The 21,044-nt window shown below is 46.7% G+C and overlaps 1 protein-coding gene across 1 annotated transcript in view; it reads right to left on the bottom strand.

The window, feature by feature from the left end:
- The window catches only part of Inpp5d (inositol polyphosphate-5-phosphatase D), a 115,698-nt gene that overhangs the window by 43,247 nt on the left and 51,407 nt on the right, over window positions 1-21,044 (bottom strand). Inside the window, exons 5-6 of the mRNA XM_047545804.1 lie at window positions 11,960-12,100; window positions 5,698-5,785 (exon numbers count right to left, since the gene is read on the bottom strand). Of these exons, the coding sequence (XP_047401760.1) occupies window positions 5,698-5,785; window positions 11,960-12,100 (229 nt within the window). The remainder of the gene's footprint in view (window positions 1-5,697; window positions 5,786-11,959; window positions 12,101-21,044) is intronic.

The following is a 21,044-nucleotide window of genomic DNA, read 5'->3' as shown; positions in this document are numbered from 1 at the left end:
TTGGGAGACCTTCCCTGTCCCCACCAGCTAGGACAACCACCAGGTGGTTGCTATCAGTGCAGTTCCTCCATTTATGGCCTCACCGTTTGTTGCCCCTGCTAGAACATAGGCTCCACGAGGACTGAGACCAAGGACACTGTGACCAGAGCAGCAACCTGGGTGCTAGGAACGCCATCTGACCAGTGAAGAGGCTCAGTAGAATTGTTTGGTGAACAGAGGAGCCCAGAGAGCTCAAGTTACTGTCTATAGTCACACAGCTAATAAAAGGCAGAGCAGAACCTGTACCCTGTCTGCTTGGCACCAAGTCCATACTATCGAGCACTTATTTACAGAATAAGCACTTATCTATTCTAAGCTAGACAGGCTGCCAGGAGCTGGAGATGTACTGTTAGTCGGAAAACATCCCTGCCTTGCAGAAGGATGAGGAAATCAGACACACGCAACGCATCAGCCTGGCTACGTTCGCTTTCGACCTCAGCTTCCCACCTTCTACTAAGTAGCCCACTTCTGCCCTCCCCCATCACCACTGCAGCCCCTACCACTGCCAGGAAGTGGTTTTGTTGTGAAAGTGCACTCTCTCTGGCGTGCTTGCTCTGCTCTCTTGCCCCGTGATATCCTCTGCCTGGTGATAATGCAGCAAGAAGGCTGCCACCAGATAGTGAGCAGATGCAGGAAACTGCCCTTGGGCTTCTCAACCTCCACAACCACGGGCCAGAACAAACCTCAGTTCTTTATAAATCACTTGGCCTCAGGTAGCTGGTTATAGCAACAGAAAATGGACCAAGACACTCCACCACTCGCGTCAGCACCCCTTCCTCTCCCAGTCACCTCACCACCACCATCATGGCAGTTAACGCTCGTCAGGACTTTCTCTGACTACTTTTTAAGAAAGCTCCCTATCTGTCTATAGATATTATTAATAAGGGAAGTGGCGGAAAGGAGTGGGTCTAGACACAGTCAAGGGCAGAGCCGAAAGCCTGGCTGTGAGCTAAGAAACGCTGATCAGTGGGTGGAACAGTTCTGTAACCTGTCATTTGGGGTTGTTTTCCTCACAAAGAACTAAGCCAGCATGGATTCAAGCCTCCTTGCCTCGCTGTGTGCACGCTTGAGATCACCTGCTTTCTCCCCTGGGCAGCTGCTCAGCAGCTTTAGGCTGGTGTCTCCCTCTTTGGATTTGTGACTCTGGGGGACGCTGGCAGAATCTTAGAACTTCTGCCTAATCACAATGATCGAATGATGAATTCTTCTAACAAGCACATTTTAAATCCCGGGGTGGGGCACAGGGACAGGGTGTGAGTGCAGCTCGCATACACCTGGGATTTGAGTGTTGTATGGAACATTGTTGAAGTGAACCAAACAACTTCCATTTTGCTTTCTGACTCCATTTTGTGAAACTTATAAAAAACATGTTGTTTGCTGTGATAGATCAAAACAAAATGTGTGTGTAGTGTTAAGATAGGTAGAATGACGTGCGGTGAGGTACTTAGTGACTATGCAGTCACTGAGAAAAACACTTGGCAGTTTGTTTACACCAAATTTGCATTAGTTTTAATGGTAAAACTGGTAAAAATATTTACTAGATGAGTTTGCAGAATCTAGGACTTGAAAAACAAATTATGTAATGTGTGGACTTGTTTTGGTGTGACTATATAAACTGCAGACTGATCCGGAGCGAGCGGGCACTACTCCACCGACAGAGTCTGTCACTATGTCCCGCTGACTAGTGACATGATAGTGCTCCCCAGCTCGAGGCTCCCGGTCGCTGCATGCTGTTACCTTGATGACTGACTGCTGTTTGCTGTGAACCTGAGCATCAATAAAATCTCATCTGAGGACCATCCGCTGACTCCGTGAGTGTTACCTTATTCCTACCCGGTTCCCGATCCAGCACAGGCCGCAAGTGTCGCGACGTGCTCGTGACAAGTGTGGGTCCAGCACTGTGGCTTTCCGGTTGTATTAGCCCCCGGGGACATTTGGCAACATCCAGAAACATTTCCATGCATCACAACTGGGAAGGCTAATGGCATTCAATGAGTAGAGGCCAGCACACAGGACAGTCCCCCACAACAAAGAACTCCCCAGGCCAAAATGTCACCGATGTTCAGGCTGAGGGTGCAACTCACAGGTAGCCTGTCGGGTGGGTTGGCCTGGGTGTCACCTGCGGGTTACACAAGTCAGCCAGTTATTCCACTTTGCTTCTTAGCTGCACTTTGCTCTCTTTCTTTCTTTCATACTGGGGACTGAACCCCGGGTGCTTTACCACTGCACTACACCTCCAGCCCCCACCCCTCTTTTTATTTTGAGACAGGGTCTCACTAAGTTGCTGAGGCTGGCCTCGAACATGCAATCCTCCTGCCTCAGCCTCCTGAGTCCCAAGATTAAAGGTTTGCCTCACCCAGCTCAGCTGCACTTTTCAAAGGGGATGTAGGCTCCAAGGCAGGTTAACAAACTCCCTCTTTTTTTTTTTTTAATTTTTAAATTTTATTTGTTCTAATTAGCTGTACAGTACAGTGGGATGCATTTAATTATTTTGATAAGAGTGTGAGCTATCATTTGTCTGATTGTACATATCGCAGGATCACTTTGGTCATGCAGTCATACATGTACACGAGGTAATAATGTCTGTTTCACTCTACTGTCATTCCTTCCCCCATACCCCTCCCCTCCCTTCACTCCCCTCTACCTAATAAAAAGTAACTCTCTTCTCCCCTATCCTCCACCCTATTGTGAATTAGCTTCCGCCTATCAGAGAAAACATTCGGCCTTTGGTTTGGGGGTTTGGCTTATTTCACTTGGCATGATGTTCTCCAACTCCATCAGTTTGCCCCTTCCTTCTTTCTGCACAGGGCAGACCGGGGACTCTCCACAGGCCCGGCCCGTCACCCTTTTGACCAGATTGCTCCCAGCAGCCCTCGAATAGATTCCATGCCGGGGTCTGGGTGTGTTGCCTCCTTCCTAAGGCTAAGGGCTTGCGTGGCAAGGGTCTGTCCTGCTCAGATGCCACTCACCGGCATCCTCACCGCTTATCTAGCCCTGCACCGTGGGACACCACCACCCCAGTTCACAGGCCAGGGGACCAAGGGCCCATGGGGTGAGCCTTCCTGACCCAGGCCACACCCTCTTCTGTCAGGCAGCCTCTCAAAACGCCCTCCTGCTGAATTCTGAAGGTGTACCAAGGGCGACATTCTCTGTTCTCCTTTAACCCAGTAAGTCCCAAGTTTTCAGTTCTGCAAATACTTCAACAAAATTGACACGGGTGCATTAAAGTAGGCTGGAAATCACAATCTAGAGCTCATATATCCTTTGTATATTTTTCATATATATCTTTTCAAATGCTGTAATCATTCACCTGTTTTCTCAACAAGACCAGACCTCAAAGTCACCATAAGAGGTATATTTGTTGCTGGACTTAAGTTTCTACAGGTGTTGCCCATCTGGGGCCGCAAACAAAATGGACTGAAACCCAGGGTCTCTTGGGGGAAGACCACCCCCACCCTGTCACTGCTCAGTCCTACCTCCAAATGCAAACACGCAGTCCTCTCCCGGCAGACCCTCACCCTGACCACTGCTGGCCTACTCTGGAGGCCTGACTCCTAATCCACTTCAAGGACTTGGCTGCACATTCGTCCCCTCAAACCAAGTTCTAGTGCCTAGCTGGGCCCCTGTTCCATCTAGATTTGCTTTTGCTTTCTTAGAAATTAACCCATCATTCACTTCAAAGAAATACGTATATATTTTTTTCCTGGTGAATTTTTCAGTTGTATAAATAGAACACAAATACATTTTCTCTGTAAAAAATTCTATGGAAGAACCAAAATAGGCCACCTCAAAATATTCTTCTCTGGCATATTTCAAGATGGCTATTCACAGATACTGCCGACACAGGAATAGTCCCGAAAGGCTGTCTTTTTGTAAAAGAAATCTGCAACCATCTCCATTGGTAGTCAACTGGAGGCTCTCCGCGGTCCGCCATGTGCTGTCTGGATCTAAAAGGCCGCGTGAACACCTCGCCCAGGGAGGCTTGGGTGCGGCCTTCACCTGTTCTTTCATTCTTTTCTTTTCTTTTTGAGATGGGGTCTCGCTTTGTTACTCAGGCTAGCCCCCAACTCCTGGGCTCAAGTGATCCTCCCACCTCAGCCTCCAGAGCAGCTGGGTCTACAGGTGGCGCCACCACACCCGGGTCACCTCCTCCTCCAAAGGCTGCTGCTGCCTGAGAGGCTGAACAGTTAGGAAGCTTTGCTTCCCCCTGCGTTTCCTCCCTCCCACGGGGTAGGACCACCCACCACCACCTGGCCACACTCCCAGCCCCTGCTGCTTTCCTCGCCTCACAGTGGTATAAAAACTTCAATCATCTGACCCTTCTGAGTCTCAGTGTGTGAAGCTCCCACGTGTATGCCTGTAATAAATGTCCTGTTGTCCTGTTCACCTGTCCACTCCGAGTTTGTCCCAGAAACTTATGGAAACTTCAGGAAGCAGAAGGAAAGGTTTAACTCCCCTACAACTCAAGCAAGCAATGTGGACAAACTCAAAGTCGCCGCTTCTCCCTAGTTCCACCCGGCCTCCCAGCGATCAGCGTGGCCCCTCAGGTTTAGAGCCTCTGGTTTGCTGTCCACCATGAGCTGACGCCACCCTTCACATGTCGATCCACCATTTGCACTTTTCACCCAACAGGTGTGGTTGGAGACCTGCCTACAGCAGTCCCTATACCTGGGAACTCTGCACCTTGCTTTCTTTCGCCTTCTCTCTACGTTTATGTGGCTTCCCATATTTTTGCTCTTAGAGACAAAGCTACAGTGCCCACCTTCGTCCGTACCTCCTCGAAGGAGGGGTCCTTAAGATGGCCGCCTAACAGGTACTGCTTGAAGGGTGGGTGCAGATCAAATTTGCACATGAACAGGCTTTCCACTCCCACCAGGAGAGGGATGAGCCCCTCCCCCAGACAAGGGGCCCTGACTCAATCAGCTTTAGCCATCAACGTTTCGCTGTTAAGTGGAGAGCCCACTTTGAATGTCACTTCAGGGTGACCTGCCCAGGAGGATGGAAATCTTTCCTTGCGTACATTGCCTATTCCCCAACCGTCTTCAGTGAAGCCTTGTTTAGAGCTTTTCCCCATCTAAAGAACTGGGTTGTTTTTACTTATTTGTTGGAGTTTCTTTTTTGGAAAGCATGCTAACCCTTTGTCCCTAATATTTATAGCAAATCTTTTCTGTTTCTGCTTGTTTTTATAACTTTGACGAGGACACCTTTTTTTTTTTTACAGTTTATGCTTCATGGACACCTTGACCGTGGCCTCCAGCCCCGCGGAGAGTGGCACTGGGGAGAGGCACCTTCTCCTGGCTCCTCCTGGAGCAAGCAGCAAGCGTCCACAGTTGAGGCACCTCTTTTCTTTCTTCTCAGTTTCTGGTGAGCAAGGGTGGGAACAGGTCCTGTGTGCCTCCTTACTCAATGCTAAATAAGCATTTTAGCTGATGGGCACATAATTTGAAATCCTTACTCTTCAAATCAAAATCTGGCACGGGGAATGCCTTTTGGGAAGGGGCAGGATGCGGGGTTCCCCCCTCCACCTCCAGGTCCACGTTTGCTCGGCAGAACTGGAGTAGTCGGTGCTCTCTTCTCCTTCTGAGCCCTTGAGACATTGTGAGCGCATTCCCCTCCCTGGGCTTATTAAGTCCATCTTTCCACCCCAAGACCCTTTACCTGAGGACGAGAACGGAGGCCAGGGGACAGCTGCTGGTCAAATAACTTATGCAGAGATTCCAGCGATGGGAGAGTCCGGACAACTTCCCTGGAGGCCGGGGGACCAGGTGAAGATCAGGGATTAGTGGGGACTGAGAAGATGCATCCAAGACAACTCAGGCTCTATCTAGCTGGAGACACCGTCACACTCGGCCTGGCAAAAGCAGGTAATCCTCCCCCAAGGACAAGCCCGGGCAAAGATCAATCAGCCTGCCAGTACTGCCCCTCCACCCCAGCCCCCCACCCTTTCCCTGTCCACGTCAAACTGGAGTGGAAATGTGTAGTACCAAGGTTACCTTAGTTTGGTCTTAGCCACATGAGAACACGTAGCTTGTAGAAAACCCCAATCCAAACTCACAAAACTACTTTGAAATCACTTAGGAATCTGTGGTTCCCAGCCTAAGTATTCATGGGAGTCACACACACACACACACACACACACACACGCACACACACAACTCCAGTTAAAAATGCAAATTGCTGGGCTCCAAGCTGATTTGGTCCGGAATCTGCATTTTAAATACATGGGCTTCCTGGTGCTGGGGACTGGTGGATTCTGATGCAAATCCCTTTCTAGCAGCTTCCAGGGAGCCCAGAGGGATTTTTCCATTGTCAAATCCAGAGACAAATCTAATACTAGGACTTTATCGTTTCTTTGTTCCCTTCCCATCTCTTTCTATTGTTTTCACGTTTTAAGCATGGTGAGCAGACAATTTTGAGTTTGATTTTTCACTTATTTCATCAAAAACTGTTCATGTTTGTACATGTTTAACATCCTAATGATTTCAAAATAGTCTATCAAGTAAATGTGCCAAAATCAGTTGTTAGATATTTGGGTTACTCTGAGATCTTTGCTATTATAAATAAAGGCTGCTCTGAATAGCTTTGTTCATATAGCTTTTCTGTTCTCATTTCCAATTACAGAATTAGAATGATCAGGAATTCTGGCTCCGGGTCAGTTTCCCCAAGCCCTGGAGTGATGATCTCAAGCTCTGCTCAAACCTGCTTGACCAATATCACCTCTGCATCCTTTTTCACTACTTTTTCCTCTTTCTCTTTTTTAATGTGCCTAACGTGGTACTTTAATATTAATGAATATAGCATGCCAAGGCCCTGGGTTGGATCCCCAGCATTACAAAGAGAATGGACTTGCATATCTTTTATTTCTAATGCCTGTATTTTTCTGGTTGATTTCTACTGCATTTCTCCAAACATAAACTGTTTTTCTCCTTTGTCAATTTTCTGCTGAGAATTTTGTTAATATTTTTATATATTGCTATAAGATTTACATCTTGTTTTGCTTTTTAATTTAATCTAGGTTGTACTTATCCCTGTTATGTTATTTTCATCCTAGATGGCATGGATTTCATTGTAAAGTTATTTGTAATTTTTTTATTCTAATTTTCATCTTTTCCTTGGTAATTTTGTTGCTTACTACAGTTAGAAATTGATCATCAGTATTCAATAGTGAGTAATTATTTGCTTACTCTAAATTGTTTTCTGGGGCTGGGGAGATAGCTCAGCTGGTAGAGTGCTTGCCTTGTAAGCACAAGGCCCTGAGTTCGATCCCCAGCACCCCCCCAAAAAAAAAAATTGTTTTCTAAATCTGTTTAAGATTGTTACATACAAATCAGGCAAAGGCGGTGGCGCACACCTGTATTCCCAGCAGCTTGGGAGAGTGAGGCAGGAGGATCGTGAGTTCAAAACCAGCCTCGAAATAGGGAGGCGCTAAGCAACTCAGTGAGACACTGTCTCTAAATAGAATACAAAATAGCCCAGAGTTCAATCCCCAATCTCCCAACCCCGCAAAAAGATTGTTATATGGGTTTCATGTTTGTTTAATTCCTTACCCCGTACAAAGTTTTATTTATTTATTTATTTTTGTTTTGGGATTTGTTTGTTTATTTGTGGTGCTGGGGATTGAACCCATGGCCTTGTGCTTGTGAGACCAGCATTCTACCAACTGAGCTACATCCCCAGCCCCAAAATTTTATTTTTTGATACATAGGGAAACAGTCCACTTCCCACCATATCACTATTCAGTTTGGCCTGGTGTTCCATTTCTTTCCATAATTCTTTTGGGTTAGTCTATGATATGAGCTCTTCTTAAATATGGTAGGATTTGTTTCCAGTCTCCATAATTCCTTCAAATAGATCCAGAGCTCCCTGTGCGTGCTAGGCAACATCACATTTGAGTATTTGTAACCAACATCTTACAGTTTCAAGGATGGTGTTTTATTTTACTGACTTTGATGATTTTTGCTTTTGGTTTTTTGTTTGTTTGGCACTGGAATTGAACCCAGGGGTGCTAACCACTGGGCCCTTTTTATCTTTTGAGACAGGATCTCGCTAAGTTGCTGAGGCTGGCCTTAAACTTGAACCCCTTCTACCTCAGCTTCCCCAGTTGCTGGGATTACCAGCGTGCACACGAAGCCCGGCCTATTACACTGACTTTGAGATGGTCATCCCAGGACAGGGTGCAGCTTAGTAGTACAGCACTTTGCCACCATCCTATCATGCACAGGCTGGGCTCCAGCCCCAGCACCACTAAAAAAGGAAAAAGGAAAAAGAGGAAGAAGAAAATGAATAAGTCAGGACTCTTCTAGGGACACAGGACGGAGGGGAGAAGCCGGGCAGCAGGAGTCTGGTTTCCATCTTCCCCGGCTCTGTCCCTCTTCAGACACAGTGGTACTGTTTTAAATGATCGTTTCATCAAAGAATTCTAGGCTGAAACATTTTTCAAAAGCTCTACTTCAGAATGTGTTTTAACATTGTCTAAATCTCTCTCTTTTTCCTTTTTCAAAACACTATCCAGAAAGTACAAATAACACAAACGAATCTTCGGAATATTCTAAGAATAATGCTATTCTCCGTGTATTTCTAACTGCTTTGAAACTTGAAGAAATCTGAATGGCTCCCAGATACTTTTGGCAGTGTCATTTAGGGTCAGAATGATCAATGACACGCAGGGACTCGAACGGGAATGATACAGGAGATGGAACTTTTGACCCAACAGTGATAGAAACGAAATCAGGCCAAGGAAAGCAAACGCAGCTGAGGAAGGCTTTAACTGGGGAGTCTGACCTCAGGGAGAAGGGAGAGGGCACTGGGGGAGAGGGCAGGCCGCCCCTTCCCCCAGCACAGGAAGAGGTCACTTTCCACCAGTACCGAGGTGGGGGAAGACCCTGGAGACTTCCTGCGACCCTACTCCAGGATCTTGGTCTCCAGGGTCAACTTGATTTGAAACAGGAGGGTGAGAAAAGACGCTTTCCTTATGCCACCAGGGCGAAGGACAGGAAGAGGCTTTTAGGAACAGCTATGAGTCCTGGCCCCAGAGCTTATCCCCTCTATGGTCCCTGTGGTGGCCTGTCTGTCTCAGGAAGACTTAAGAACTGCCCTTATCCTACAGAAAGAATTTGTCCAAGGAAGCCACTGCTAGCTAGTCCCTGGAAGGCTTATCTCTGGCCTCTGGGAAGGGTTGAGCCCCCTGCAGGCCTTTCTGGATTCCCCAAAGGGATGACTGGCTTTCCCCTTGTCTCTGGGAGCTGACTGATTTCCCCCAGGTTCCTGTTCAGTTTCAGTGATGATCCCGCGACTCCAGACCCCAGAGGGTGTTCAGGTGTTTCATTATTCCCTTTGTGTTTTCTTCCTTGAATTTTTTTTTTTTTTTTACTCTTTTTTTTATCTTGCTTTAGCAAGAAGCTCTCATGCGGTATTAAATAATCAGGTGAGAAATGGCATCTCTTTTGTTCAGGTGTTTAATGGAATCACTTAATGGCTCCCTGTCAAGCGTGATTGGTTTTGCGTTGACACACATTGCTTTCTTGAAGAAGTATCCTTCAAGTCCTTTTAAAAAAAAAATGAGTTTTTAAAGCGAGGAATGAATTGAAGATGTTAGCTCTTGGGACGTCTATGCACGTGACTCCTTCAGGTTTTAGTCTGGAGCTAACGCACGGTGTTTTCTGCATGTGGTCTTCCCCTGGTCTTTGCTATGCATCAGCACCTGGGTCAGGTCAGAGGAGGCCCTCAACGTGCGTGTTGAGTGAACGAATGAGTGAACATGCTGTTCTAATCAAGGCAGTTTGAACCTTCTGGGCTTATCATTTCATGGAGTTACGTCAGCAGGGGTGGCAGTGGGGAGGGGAAACACACTTCACCCCCTCAGTCACATCCCAGCCCTTTTTCATATTATTTAGAGACAGGGTCTTGCTAAGTTGCTTAGCCTCCCTAAATTGCAGAGGCTGGTTTGGAACCTGCAATGCTCCTGCCTCAGCCTCCTGAGCTGCTGCGATTACAGGCGCAAGTCACTTAGCAATTCCTAAGATTTTCTGAAATTCTACCCCTCAGTTAACCATGTCTGTTGCTTGACCTACCGAGGTGAAGACGGGGTTGCTGTGCCTCTATCCTAACCTGAGGTCAGGCGTTCGGTCAGTAGAGAGAGCAGGAGAGCTGAAGGAAGCTCTTTGTGCTGCGCCATGTACCGGAGGAGTGGGCAGGTGGGGGGATCTTCTGTCCCAGCGAGGGGAACACTGGTGGGAAAAGATGCTGTTGCCCCCAGAAGTCTGGGGGAGGCCTAGGGGAGACTTAAAGCTGTGTTTCCTCCTCAAGTGCACAGCCAGGTCAGCGTCTCTGCCGCAGCAGTAATTAAAGCTTATTATCATCCATCATGAAATGATGTTTTTTAAAAAAGAAAGTGTCACTCATACGCGTTTCCCTAGTTTATTAGTGGTTTAGAAATGCAGCATCCAAAGGAACAAAGTCTGCCATGGACACGTGTAAAAACGGCTCCATTTGCTACATTGTTGAAGGTGGGTGCGTTGAAATGGAGCCAGACTGGCCAATTTGAGGACTGCTCCATTTGTCAGAGAAATTATTTGTCTAATTTACCAGATGTACTGATTGTGCTTTTAGGAGTTGAACTTGATTTCTGACAATGGAAGAGCCTTTTCTGTACATTACCTAAGCCACAATTGACACGGCAACAGAGAATCTAGCTGGAGAATCTGGAAACTGCTGTGTGTGAAGTAAAACAAAGGAGCACAGGTCCGGGCGTCCTCGTCCACAGGAAATGGCAATTTTCCAACCGAAACACTGACCTTTCATTTATGACAGGTTTGTTTTGACTCCTTGTAACTCTATGAGTATGTGAGTGTGTGTGTGTGAGTGTGTGTGTGTGTGTGTACCAGGATTAAACCCAGGGCACTTTACCACCGAGCCACATCCCCTGCCTGTTTTACTTTTATTTTTATTCTGAGTCAGGGTCTCCCTATACCACTGAGCCCAGCCTTCAGCTTTCCATCCTCCTGCCTCAGCGCCCCCGCCCCCCCCCGCCAGTTTTAAGCTTTTAAAATATTATTCTTTGCTAATTCCTCTTACTTTTGCACTTCTAGCAATTAAAATGCAATTAAACTTGAAGTTCAGTTTAAGGTTAATGAAATAAAAATGTCAAATCAAGAGAATCTTTACAAAACCAGAATTTTTTACCATTGGTTGTTTAATGAATTCAATATTGGAAAGTTGAACCTTTGGTGAATTACTTTGAAAAATAGCCATCACTGGAAATCTTGGGCTATCACCACCAACCCAGAAGATAAACTGGTGCCCTTAGGTGCCCATCAATGCGCTGGCTGCCATAGGAAGAATGGGAGCCAAAGGCTAAAGAGGATCCTGACCAAGTGACCTCTGCTTCTCCCTACTTCCCAGAGCTACCCACTTCAAAATAACTTTTTTTTTTTTTTTTTTTTTTGCACTGGGGATTGAACCAAAGGGTGCTTAAGCCCTGAGCCACATCCCCAGCACTTTTTATTTTTAAGTTTGAGTCAGGGTCTCACTAAGTTGCTTAGAGCCTCGCTAAATTGCTGAGGCTGGCCTCAAACTTGCAATCCTCCTTCCTCAGCCTCCTGGGTAGTTGGGATTACAACTGTGCTCCACCGTGCCTCAAATAAACTTTAGTTAGACAACAAAACAGGCAGGAGCTGCTGCTCAGTGGTGGAGCATTTGCTCCATCCCAGCACCAGGAAGTACACTCGCACGCACACACACACACACGCACACTACAGCTCAGATGCTATGAAAACAAACCTTGCAGACAACCACAAAGCTCTACCCGCTACCCAATTACTGTGAGGGCAGCAGGACACTGGGACAGCCCAGGAGCTGAGGCTCCTCCAGGCGTCTTCTGCTGCCGCATCCTCCACCCACCCCGCCCAGGGCCTGCTGTTACCCATAGAGATCCTTGCAGAGCAGTGAGGTCAGTTTCTTCAGGTGGGGGAGGCTGTTGGAGCCCGTCTTCACAAACTCAGAGTCCAGGGCGAGCTGGGTGCTCAGGTAATCTTGGATGGCTTTCAGATGCTCTTCGGGAAGCCTGAAGAGGAAAAAGCAAAACAGAAGCAGTCACGGCAAGGACCATGATGCGCTGGGTTCCCTGGTCTCAGGCTGAGCCGTGGTCCTGGAGGACAATGCCTGCAAACCTGCGCGAAGGTCCCTGGGCCTCTCTGCAGGGGAGGCCCAGGGAAGAGCGAGGCAGAGACATCAGCAAGAGCAGGTGTCTCTCCTGGGGTGCTGCTGGAACGAGGCGACGTGGCTGGGGCTTGGGAAATGGATGTCCTTTAAAAAGAAGACAGACGTGGGCACGCCCGCAATTCCCCCGTCTCCTCTACTCACGAGACTCAGGGGGCCAGAAGTCTGGACATGGCAAGTGGCTTTGGCTTACACGCCAACTCCAAATCCACAGCCAAAGCTGGAGCGCCACACTGGTGAGCTCGGAGCCTTCCCAGGCTCAGGGGGACGTCTGGGTAATGACAGGGCTGGGAATGGAGGTGGCGGCTGGACTGCCCAGGTGCCCCGGCTTTGCCCTCCCTGATCTGGCCCCAGTTTCTAATTCAAAAAATGAATGGGGTGGGGCCAGGCTTGTGGCTCAGTGGCAGAGCGCTTGCCTAGCACGTGTGAGGCCCTGGGTTCGATTCTCAGTACCGCATATAAATACATAAATTAAATAAAGGTTTATATACAACTAAAACAAGAAAAAAATTTTAAAAGGAGGGGTAATAAAATAAAATAAAAAGTGAATGGGGGCTGGGTGCAGTGGCGTGTGCCTGGAATCCTAGCAATATGGGAGGCTGAGGCAGAAGGATCACAAATTCAAAGCCAGCCTCAGCAACTTAGAGAGACCCTGTCTCAAAATAGAAAACAAAAAGGACTGGGGATGTGGCTCAGTGACAAAGCCCGTCTGAGTTCAACCCCTGGTAATCCCCCTCCCCGCAAAAAAAAGTGAATGGACTGGCACATGCCAGCAATCCCAGAAACTGGGGAGGCTGAGGCAGGAGAGTTGCAAGTTTGAGGTCAGCCTCAGCCACTTAGTGAGGCCCTGTCTCAAAATTAAAAAATAAAATAAAAAGGAGTGGGGATGTAAGAAAAAGAAGACTTGACATAAAGATATAGACCATGCTTATCCAAGAAGGTTAAGTTTGCTCAGAAACCTTGTAATAATTAACTTGTTACCCATGACCTAACTGAGGAGACCCAACTGACTTGTACAAAAGACAGCGCAGGGAGTCTTGTCATCAAGAATGATCTAAAGGCGGCCCTCCATGTGAAAGGGACGTGGCAGCCACTGTAGGTGATCTCTAAAGCACAGCGCAGAATCAGCTCTGGAGCTGGGGTGCTGACAGAGCCCCTCGTCCCTCCCCGAAATTCACTCGCACTTTCCCAGGCTGAGTTAGCTGAGAAGCAAACCTGAGAAGAGACCCCTCCTGGACCCGACCTGCCCCTCTGCCCCTGCGGTGAGACCAAGGGGACCCGCGCACAGGTATGCAAGTGTCCTGAAGGACCCCAGGCCTTCCTGATGGCTGGGCGTCCTGCCTTGCTCTGCCCTAGCCTGGCAGGACCCCTCACCTACACGTGCACCCCATCAGCAGGACTGATTAGGCAATGGAGTCCACAGGAGTGGGGGAGTGTTGAGGGCACCTTGGGGGGTCCCTGAACCCCAAGGAGTTCACTGCATTTGGCATCTCGACGTGGGAGAAATAGAAATCCAAGGAAACAACACAACAGGGTCTCCCTGGAACTTTTAATAGCATTGGTTATTTGGAATATATTGGGGTGATCATGACAAGGTACCAATTGGTTAAAAACACTGACGATTCAGCTCTTGGGCAAACAGATGGGAAGAAAAACGACAGGTATCTTAGCAGCCAGTGGCTTGGCTTGTACCCGCAGGCGCTTCCTTTGTGTTTTGCCAAATCGGAGGATAGGAGGGCAGCCCAGTTTGGGAGTGGTGGGAGCTTTTTCTCACAAAGAAGCCCCCAAATGCTTTTGAGTTATTAATTCATGGAGGAGACGGTGCGCTGACTTATTAATTCATCCAGCATATCATGGCGCCTGCTTCAGGCCAGGCCATGGGCTAAGCCGGGGGACACGAGGGCCCCGAAGTGTAGCTTCCTTCCTGTTGCAGCCTGCTCCCCAGGCCTGCCTGAAGATGAGGCAAAGCCCTCCGATGTGTAAGTCGTGACCCGCTCTCAGGAGATCTCTTTGTCTCCCTTCCGGCCACCAGACCTGTAGCTGGGGTGGAAAGCCAACATTGTCCAGCCAAGGAGGGAGGTGTGGGCTCACTTCAGAGAGGCTGCAGGAGCTGGCCAGCCCCCTTGGGACTAGATGCCGTTTGCACCCTGGATCACACCCTGTGCCTCCACCTCACAGGAAGGAGTGCTGGGGACAGCCTGTGCCGTCCACACCGCGCCGGCAACTAGTGCTCGGCCCTGTTCCTGGGTGCCATGGAGGGCGGCCAGCTCCATGTGCCCCAAAGCAGGAAGCAGCTGTGTGGCAGGTCCATGCGGGGTATGGCAGTTCCCCGCCGGGGCTGTAGGACTGCGTACACCCCATGGCAGCAGAGGTACTTATGGTGGGAAGAGAGGCCATGGTAGTTTCTGGAAGTCCCACGGGGACGCAGAGCACAGCCTCCAGAGTCCTGGGGTGTGTCTGCAGTAGAGAACCCCCTCTTTCCACACCAGTGCCTGGGAGTCAGGCATGTGGCAAGGCCGTTGTACCCACGCAGCCAGAGCTGCGCACGTGAGCCGGCTCCCTCAGGTCCACTGTTGGGTGGACAAGCTCAACAGTGGCCTGTTCTGAGGGGGCAGTGGGACCTCAGCAAGTGAGCACAGCAGGCAGGTCCACATCTGCTGCCCAGAGTCCTGCTTACGAGGTCATCTCATGCTTGTGACCTCAGGAGAGTCCTTCATGCCCAGCACGCCTGGTCTCAGATCAGGGGGAGCAACACCCGGAGCTGGTGATGTGGGAGCTGAGGGAAGGTTTTCCAGGCAGAGAGAACGGCCACCGGAAGCCCCTGTGGCAGCTTGAGTTTGGCCGGCTGGTGACAAGAAGGAGGAGCTATTTCCTTTCAGATCCTCTCCCTGGCCTCCGTCCTCCCTGTGCCCAGGGGAGCAGCGATGACTGGACAAGTCCAGGGCTCTCTTGGCCCTGGTTTCCTGTTGGGTGGGCCTGGGAAGCACCGGTGGGAGGGAGAGAGGGCAGGAGGGATGAGGCAGGTGGCAGGTCTGGCTGCTCATGCCCTGGCCTTTGGGATCACACGGCCACACTCTGTCCTCCACAGTGATTCCCCACCACTCCACCGCACTCTGTGGACAGTGTCTGTATCAAACCCTCCTTGGGGCTCCCAATGTAAGGAACGCAGTTGCCTGCTTGTCCTCGTAGGTGCAGAGGACCCGTGTCCTGGAGCTCAGGGATCAGCTGGTCACAGGAGGAATGTGGGCAACTGGGAGAGCAGGTTGCATGGGAATGCAGCGTGTGGTCAGGGCCCCCTCAGCCCAGACACGTGGCCCTGAGAGTCCCACTCGGCCCCTGGAGATGGCCGACTCCTTCAGCTGGACCCAAGGACTCAAGTCAACAGCCTGAGAGCAACAAGTGCTCAAAAGGCAGGGAGCTACCACATTTGTCTGCGTGTTTCCAACCTGGGCACACCCGTCAGCCCGAGCCCCCTGAATCGCACACCCAGGATCACGGCTCCCCTGTCCCTAGCTCCGGGTGCCCATCCCCTCTCCGGGCTCTTTTATGAATGTCACCATTTGGTCCTGTGCCCCCTAATGGGGCAATAATTTTGCAGTGCCCTCCTGGGGCCTGAAAGGGAGCCCTGTGTGGCATGAGGGCAGGGAAAATCACTCTGGGTTTCCTGGACCCTGGAGCTGACCTTTCTGAGACTCGGGGTGAGCTCTGTGTTAGGGATCCCTCTGTGTCCGGTTGTTGTGAGAATTCGTGTGCCTCCTGGGGTGACTGACTTTAGGAACGTTGGCAGTTGTGGGTGGCGAACTGCCCTCTGCCCAAGGAACAGCAGTGACTTCTAATGATGCAAGTCATTTTGCATCCACAAAGGGAATGACGCATGCTCTTCAGAAGGTTCCAACATGTATCGACATAAAAACATTCCAAAACTTTAAAAAGTAAGCAACGAGCTGGAAGATAGATCCCCCCCACTTCAGAAGGATGGAGAAAGGGCTCATGTATAAGAGGTCATAAAACTTGATGACAAAACAGGGCGGGTCACTTGGACTTGGAGTGACTGCCTAGGGCTACGGGCGGTTGGCGGGAGGAGGAGACACGAAGTGAGTTGCTTGGACTCCTAGTGACTGCGTCGGAAACCCGGCTGCTGTCCGGAGGAGGTGGCGGGTCTCTGGGTATCGGAGCTATTGTACAGGGCTCCAGGTGGCGGCTCAGAGGAGGGGCCGCATAGCCAGGCGATTAGGTGCAGAGCAGGGTCCCAGGAGCTAGGTGGCTTCTTGCTGGAAGAGCCACACAGAGACACGCCTAGGGGCGGAGCGAAGTTTCCAGGACTGCGGGCAGATTCTCTGGGAGAGGCAGCCTAAGGAGACTCGCCTGCGAAGGGTGAGACTCCCAGGCCCAGGAGGTAGGTCCGGGCCCCTGGGAACATTGCAGAGGAAGACAGCCCAGCCCAGGCGGTAGTTGTAGATTGAGGGGAACCTCTAGGAGGGGAACTGATCAGCAAGACGTCCCCACCGAGTGAGTCTTCCCTGCCGGGTGAGGTTTTCCCACAGGGACAGTAAAACCAGAGACACAGGCACCAACAGGACTTGCCTCAGCCCGCAGCCTAGTTCCCCATTGGCTGACCATTGGTCAACAAGTGGAGGCACCTCTGCCCACTAGCAGGGAATATATGCCACCTGAGGGTCACCACCCCTAGAGAGGCAGCTTCTTCGTGGAGCTCCGCATTATCAACTTCCTCCAAGACTTCAGGCTACTGAAGGATAAGAGGGGATATACTAGCAATCTTCAGGGACATTATAAGTCGATAGAGGAAATCTGCAATATCTTAATGACCCACTGATTCCTGAACAATATGAGAAAACAAGGGAAGAAAATGCCCCAAACAAATCTAGATGTTACATCAATAAAATCCAACGACAGCATGGCAGAAGAAAAGACAGAAAGGGAGTTCAGAATGTACATAATTAAAATGATTAGGGAAGCAAACGATGAGATGAAAGAGCAAATGCAGGCATTGAATGATGAGATGAAAGAGCAAATGCAGGCATTGAATGATGAGATGAAAGAGCAAATGCAGGCATTGAATGATAGCACCAATCGACAGTTAAAAGAGCAAATACAGGAAGCAAAAGATCATTTCAATAAAGAGTTAGAGATATTGAAAAAAAACCAAACAGAAATCCTTGAAATGAAGGAAACAATAAACCAAATTAAGAACTCCATAGAAAGCATAACCAATAGGATAGAACACCTAGAAGACAGAACTTCAGATATTGAAGACAAAATATTTAACCTCAAAAGCAAAGTTGAACAAACAGAGAAGATGATAAGAAATCATGAACAGAATCTGCAAGAACTATGGGATATCATGAAAAGGCCAAATTTGAGAATTATTGGGATTGAGGAAGGCTTAGAGAAACAAACCAAAGGAATGAATAATCTATTCAATGAAATAATATCAGAAAATTTCCCAAATCTGAAGAATGAAATGGAAAATCAAGTCCAAGAGGCTTATAGGACTCCAAATACACAAAATTACAACAGACCCACACCAAGGCACATTATAATGAAAATACCTAACATACAAAATAAAGACAGAATTTTAAAGGCTGTGAGAGAAAAGAACCAAATTACATTCAGGGGGAAATCAATACGGATATCAGCAGATTTTTCAATCCAGACCCTAAAAGCTAGAAGGGCCTGGAACAACATTTTTCAAGCTCTGAAAGAAAATGGATGCCAACCAAGAATCTTATACCCAGCAAAACTTACCTTCGAATTTGACGATGAAATAAAATCATTCCATGATAAACAAAAGCTAAAAGAATTTACAAAAAGAAAGCCAGCATTACAGAACATTCTCAGCAAAATATTTCATGAGGAAGAGATAAAAAACAAAGAAGCAAATCAGCAAAGGGAGGAATTACCCTAAAGGAACTGTCAAATAAAGGAGGAACCAAGATATGTCAAAAAATAAATAAATAAATAAATAAATAAATAAATAAAATTTTAAATATGAACCAAATGACTGGGAATACAAATCATATCTCAATAATAACCTTAAATGTTAATGGCCTGAATTCATCAATCAAAAGACATAGACTGGCAGATTGGATTAAAAAGAAAGATCCAACAATATGTTGCCTGCAAGAGACTCACCTCATAGAAAGAGATACCCATAGACTAAAGGTGAAAGGATGGGGAAAAACATACCATGCACATGGACTCAGCAAAAAAGCTACAGTATCCATCCTCATTTCAGATAATGTGGACTTCAAGCCAATGTTAGTCAGAAGGGATAAAGAAGGACATTTCATACTGCTTAAGGGAAGCATAAATCAGCAAGATATAACAATCATAAACATCTATGCCCCAAACAGTGGCTCATCCATGTATGTTAAACAAATCCTTCTCAATTTTAGAAACCAAATAGACCATAACACAATAATACTAGGTGATTTTAACACGCCTCTCTCACCACTGGACAGATCTTCCAAACAAAAATTGAACAAAGAAACCAGAGATCTCAATAACACAATCAATAATTTAGACTTAACAAACATTTATAGAATATACCATCCAACCAAGAGTGAATACACTTTCTTCTCAGCAGCACATGGATCCTTCTCTAAAATAGACCATATATTATGCCACAGAGCTAATGTCAGCAAATACAAGAAGACAGAGACACTACCTTGTATTCTATCAGATCATAATGGATTGAAGTTAGAAATAAATGAAAGAGTAAAAAACAGAAACTACTCCAACACCTGGAGATTAAACAATATCCTATTATATGATGAATGGATAACAGAAGATATTAGGAAGGAAATTTAAAAATTCTTAGAGGTAAATGAGAACAAAGAAACATCATATCAAAATCTCTGGGACACTATGAAAGCAGTACTTAGAGGAAGATTTATTTCATGGAGCGCATTTAATAAAAGAAGTAAAACTCAAAAAATAAACGACCTAACACTACAGCTCAAAGTCCTAGAAAAAGAAGAACAGATCAACACCAAAAGTAGTAGAAGACAGGAAATAGTTAAACTCAGAGCTGAAGTCAACGAAATTGAAACAAAAGAAACAATACAAAAAATTGACAAAATAAATAGTTGGTTCTTCAAAAAAATAAACAAAATTGATAAACCTTTAGCCACACTAACAAAGAGAAGACGAGAGAAAACCCAAATCACTAAAATTCGGAATGAACAAGGAAATATCACAACAGACACGCCTGAAATACAAAACATAATTAGAAGTTATTTTGAAAATCTATACTCCAACAAAATAGAAAATTTTGAAGACATCAACAGGTTTCTAGAGACATATGAATTGCCTAAACTGAACGAGGAGGACATACACAATTTAAATAGACCAATTTCAAGTAATGAAATAGAAGAAGTCATCAATAGCCTACCAACAAAGAAAAGTCCAGGACCAGATGGGTTCTCAGCCGAGTTCTACAAAACCTTTAAAGAAGAGCTCATTCCAATACTTCTCAAAGTATTCCAGAAAATAGAAGAGGAGGGAACCCTCCCAAACTCATTCTATGAAGCCAATATTACCCTGATACCTAAACCAGACAGAGACACATCGAGGAAAGAAAATTTCAGACCAATATCCTTAATGAACATCGACGCAAAAATTCTCAACAAAATTTTAGCAAATCGCATACAAAAACATATTAAAAAGATAGTGCACCATGATCAAGTGGGTTTCATCCCAGGGATGCAAGGTTGGTTCAACATCAGGAAATCAATAAATGTCATTCACCATATCAATAGACTTAAAGTCAAGAATCACATGATTATTTCGATAGATGCAGAAAAAGCATTTGATAAAATACAGCACCCCTTCATGCTCAAAACACTAGAAAAAATAGGGATAGTGGGAACATTCCTTAACATTGTAAAAGCCATCTACGCTAAGCCCATGGCTAATATCATTCTAAATGGTGAAAAACTGAAAGCATTTCCTCTAAAAACTGGAACAAGGCAGGGATGCCCTCTTTCACCACTTCTATTCAATATCGTCCTTGTCTAGCCAGAACAATTAGACAGACCAAAGAAATTAAAGGGATACGAATAGGAAAAGAAGAACTCAAACTATCCCTATTTGCTGATGATATGATTGTATACTTAGAGAAACCAGGAAATTCCACCAGAAAACTTTTAGATCTCATAAGTGAATTCAGTAAAGTAGCGGGATATAAGATCAATGCACATAAATCTAAGGCATTTTTATACATAAGCGATGAATCTTCAGAAAGAGAAATCAGGAAAACTACCCCATTCACAATAGCTTCGAAAAAAATAAAATACTTGGGAATCAATCTCACAAAAGAGGTGAAAGACCTCTACAATGAGAACTACAGAACACTAAAGAAAGAAATTAAAGAAAACCTTAGAAGATGGAAAGATCTCCCATGTTCTTGGATAGGAAGAATTAATATTGTCAAAATGGCCATACTACCAAAAGTGCTATACAGATTCAATGCAATTCCAATTAAAATCCCAATGATGTACCTTACAGAAATAGAGCAAGAAATTATGAAATTATGAAATTATGCTTTCTCTCAGCAAAGGAAACTATCAGCAATGCGAAGAAAGAGCCTACAGAGTGGGAGAAAATCTTTGCCAATCATACTTCAGATAGAGCGCTAATCTCCAGAATCTATAAAGAACTCAAAAAACTCTACACCAAGAATGCAAATAATCCAATTGAAAAATGGGCTAAGGAAATGAATAGACACTTCACAGAAGAAGATCTACAGGCAATCAACAAACATATGG

Source organism: Sciurus carolinensis, chromosome 3 (assembly GCF_902686445.1).
Source record: "Sciurus carolinensis chromosome 3, mSciCar1.2, whole genome shotgun sequence".
Lineage (NCBI taxonomy): Eukaryota > Metazoa > Chordata > Mammalia > Rodentia > Sciuridae > Sciurus > Sciurus carolinensis.
Note: the sequence above shows the minus strand (reverse complement) of the source record. Positions and strands in the feature narration are given on the sequence as shown.